Here is a 3,999-nt window from a genome sequence, read left to right on the forward strand (position 1 = left end):
TATAATGGCACCTATTATTATCATATTATTTATCTCATATTAATATTTTTGCATTTGAACTGAATATTTTCATTYGGTCAGAGGTCTGGACTGCAGGCAGACCAGTTCAGGACCCAGACTCTTTTACTACAAAAGCCATATTTGTTGTCATGGATGCATAATGTGGTTTAGTGTCATCTTGCTGAAATATGCAAGACCTTCCCTGAAAAAGACATTTTCTGGAAGGGAGCTTATATTGTTCTAAAAACTGTGCCTTCMGTGATGCAAACCTATACCATCGAAAAGACAGTTGATGGATTATTCCAAGTCTTTCCAATATTTCAGAACTTTATTCTGAAATCGTATATTGTATGTATACTGTGTTCATTTGCAAAAAGGGGTTTATGAGATTTACAAATCATTGCTTTCTGTTTATTTACATTTTACACAATGTCCCAGCTGTTTCCAAGTTGGTCTTATTTTCTTATCCAACGTTAAAAAGGCATGACCAGAACATGCTGTACACTTGTCTCTACAAATAATTATTTTTTTTTATTAGCTGAGACATTTGGCAAARATACAGTATATGAGAAGAGTAACAGGTATCTTTAAAGTAAGTAGTTATTACTCATKTGTATGTGATGTGATGTGGTTTGTCTTTTAGACCTCGGATACAGTACTGAGTCTATATACACCGTTTTACCACCAGGTCAGGTATTCAGGGTGGCAGCACAAGTGCTGGCGTGTTACTAACTCTCTCCTCTCACCTTGTCCGGCTGCTTGTTCTGAGTTCTGTTAACTGGATGCTGAAGGCGCGGTGCTGTGGCTCCTCACTGGGTTCTTTTGGTTCTTTAACACCTGTCTGTGTCTGGTGATCTGTGAATTCYGCAGCAGTGCAGGCAAACACGCCGCAGTGTCACAAGTGTAAATTTGTTCTCTCTTTTTTTTCTTCAATGAAGTAATACGTATTTTAAAGCCGATTCAGTGATTCCCAACCAGACCTGCTTCAGGGATTTAATGGTGGTTGCATGTCGAACTTTGGTTCAAACGTGTAACGGATGATCAGGTTTGATTTAAGTAGCTGGAAGAAATGGAAAGTTAAGAACTGAAGATTAGAATCACTAGTAATAAAAGGTTGAATAGTGTTTCACTATAGAAACTGTAAAAATGAAGACTATCCAATTGTTTAAAGACAATATTGTGAAAAAAGTACTAAAATAGATGGATAAAATAYAGAAAGGAGAGTTGGTTCTAGCAAAGCCAGAAAGAAAGATATAACAGCATTTAGAGTTTGTGTTTGAGAAGACACTCAGCTACTACCACACCAAACTTTAACTCTAAAGTTAACTCAATAAAATTAAACTATTATAGCGATTTATGTCTTATTGTGTTCATCTCTATTTAACTCGTGGTAAACTGATTCTTTAAAAATGTTCCTGGTTGTTTTAAATAAAATTTAACAAAAAGGAACTGAAATTATTTATTAGACAATACTGGCTTTTAGGCATAAAAAACTAATTGAAATGAGAACATGGATAATAATAATAGTGATGTACGATCATTCTGTCATTAGGAGTTTGTCCCTAAAGGTTGGGAAACACAGATTTAATTCAACCCAATCGTAGTTTGTTTAGTAAAGCATCACTCTAACGTTAGTTGATCTGATGAATAGAACTGATTGATGTAACCTTAAATCACTTATTTATTACAACAAAAGCACCAAGTCACTTTGTGGAGGCGTCACACCAACTATCTGTTCCCCACCCCCCCACAGAGCAACAGACGGTGGTCCTTCTGCCCAGATCCCCCTCAGCCTCCAAGACCTACTTACCCATCCCGGTCGACCACCTCGAGGAGGAATACCGGCTCCGCTCAGCTGATGACGGCAAGCTCTTCAGGGAGGAGTACAATGTAAGTCTTAGCGGTCAGTTAAAAACAGTCATTGAACAGTGTTTATCAAGCTTTACAACCAAAAGCCTTTAAAGGGGACCTATTATGCAAAATTCACTTTTTAAAGGTTTTTTTTACTCAACTTTGGGTATGTACTTCTHAAAAAAACAGTCCTAGCACCAAAAAAATATGCACCCAGGGGCATATTTACTGTAAGTAAATGTATTTTTAATGTATATTAACGACAAGTTTTATACTTTCGTCATTTTGTGATGTCACAAGCCGTACGACAACCCACCGGAACCTGCGTTCAGCCCCTTACTTATCAACCCCCGGGTGAAGCTCCACCTCCAGAATAAAAAGCCGTCACGCTTGTTAYTGTGCAATGCGCAGCTCATTTCACAACAAGCCTCCAATGGGGCAATGGGTAGAGTGTTCAACGAGGGAGTGGGAGACTGGGGTTCGAGACCGGCACGGACACAAATTAATTATTTATTTTCATTCGTTATGAACACGTTTTCTCATGTACTTCTATTGTTTAGCTTATTAAAGCCTTGTTAAAGCCTATTTGCTCGAGTTTCTGAGGTATTTTGACCGCTGCTGCTCCCTGCTCTGGTAACAGCATGCAGAGTGAGCGCAGAGCAGAGGAGGGGAGGAAAAAAAAAAGAAAGCTGCGACCACGACTCTGCCTCTGGGTCTGACTCAGCAGGGTCTCATATATACAGTTGTTCAGCGGAGCTTCTGCTACAATTAGCCATGCTAACGTAAACGCTGGCTTTGGAGGGCGGAGTTAATGTCAACAGATTTTTGGAGGGCATTACCAACAGAGCTCATTAACATAAACAGCTCTTCTGAATGGAAGTCAGAGCAGGCAGAACTAGAAAATGGGAAATTTTATTGTCTGAGAATTATTTTGTGCATTAAATTGAATGAACATGGTCTGGACAGCCCACAGACATGCCATAAAAATTTCTAGGACCCATAATTGGTCTCCTTTAAATGTCACACATGGCAACAAAATCACCTAATATTCTAAATTAAGACTTGAAGGGATTTCCCCCTCCAAAATGGTTAAATGCTAATGAAAGGGTAAAGATTTAAACCACAACTTGTAGGATTATTTGTATTTAGGAAAATTGCAAGAGTAATGTTTGTCACATTATCTGTGACACAGACTGACTTCATTCTCACCCACATGGATGAAAAGTACCTTTTGGGCTATTCCTGTTTRATACTCAGGATCTGAGTCAAACTATAAGGCTTGACTACTGACTCATATAACACAAATTAGATTTTTATTTGGACGGTTGTAGGGACAGACAGAGGAAGTTGAACTTCTCTGCTTGGGTATCGGAGGAAGTGCCTACAGGCAGCAGAATACAATGCTCTGGCTTTACGCTGATGGCAGAATGTTTATCACGTGAAGTTATGTCACATCATTCACTCTGCTCCGCAGTCCTTGCCAGGGGGCAATCCCCAAGGGGCGTACGAGGAGGCCAACAAGGATGAGAACAAGGAGAAGAACAGATACCCCAACATCCTCCCCTGTGAGTCTTTCTGTTCTAAACTCAGTTTTCTTCTGAGTTCAAACCTGACGCTTCCCGTTGCCTGTTTCTATTTGAGTTTTATTTATTTTCTGACCATAAAATTACAAYAAAATGTTCCAATGTTCAAATGCGTTCACAGTGACAAAACAAAATAGTTTCCTTAGCTGCCTTTTTACCCCACTCTCATGCATTCACACAGCTTCCTGTTTCGGTTGTATGCAGAGTTGTTATCTCTCTTTTAAACTTTCTCTGTTCTTAGAACTACTGTGTGTTTTAAAGAAATATWTGTAATGGGCTTTTTTTTTATTAGAAATGCCTGTTCTGTGTCTTGCCCAATATTTGTATTAAAAACTGAAGCTACTTATAGAAAGTTTGSCATTTGTTTAACCAAGAAAACATGTTGTAAAACCATTAAAGCTCTGTTTTTAGGGTGAGAAGCCAGAGAACTAAGAATAAACTGCCAGCAACTCTCTGTTCACAGGTTTTAAACTACAGCGGGTAAAATWAGTATTGAACATGTCACCATTTTTCTCAGTAAATATATTATTAGAGGYGCTAATGACATGAAATTTTCACCAGATGT

General features: G+C 38.6%; 1 protein-coding gene across 3 annotated transcripts in view; it reads left to right on the forward strand.

Moving 5' to 3' along the window:
- ptprea (protein tyrosine phosphatase receptor type Ea) overlaps window positions 1-3,999 on the forward strand; it is a 71,638-nt gene that overhangs the window by 56,990 nt on the left and 10,649 nt on the right. For 2 of the 3 annotated variants that reach the window (XM_014007054.1, XM_014007055.1), the window contains 3 exons: window positions 644-688; window positions 1,754-1,890; window positions 3,326-3,416. In XM_014007054.1, the coding sequence (XP_013862508.1) occupies window positions 644-688; window positions 1,754-1,890; window positions 3,326-3,416 (273 nt within the window). The remainder of the gene's footprint in view (window positions 1-643; window positions 689-1,753; window positions 1,891-3,325; window positions 3,417-3,999) is intronic. The other variant, XM_014007056.1, reaches the window with a different exon arrangement.

The sequence above is a fragment of the Austrofundulus limnaeus genome, unplaced genomic scaffold (assembly GCF_001266775.1).
Source record: "Austrofundulus limnaeus strain Quisiro unplaced genomic scaffold, Austrofundulus_limnaeus-1.0 Scaffold39, whole genome shotgun sequence".
NCBI classification, from domain to species: domain Eukaryota; kingdom Metazoa; phylum Chordata; class Actinopteri; order Cyprinodontiformes; family Rivulidae; genus Austrofundulus; species Austrofundulus limnaeus.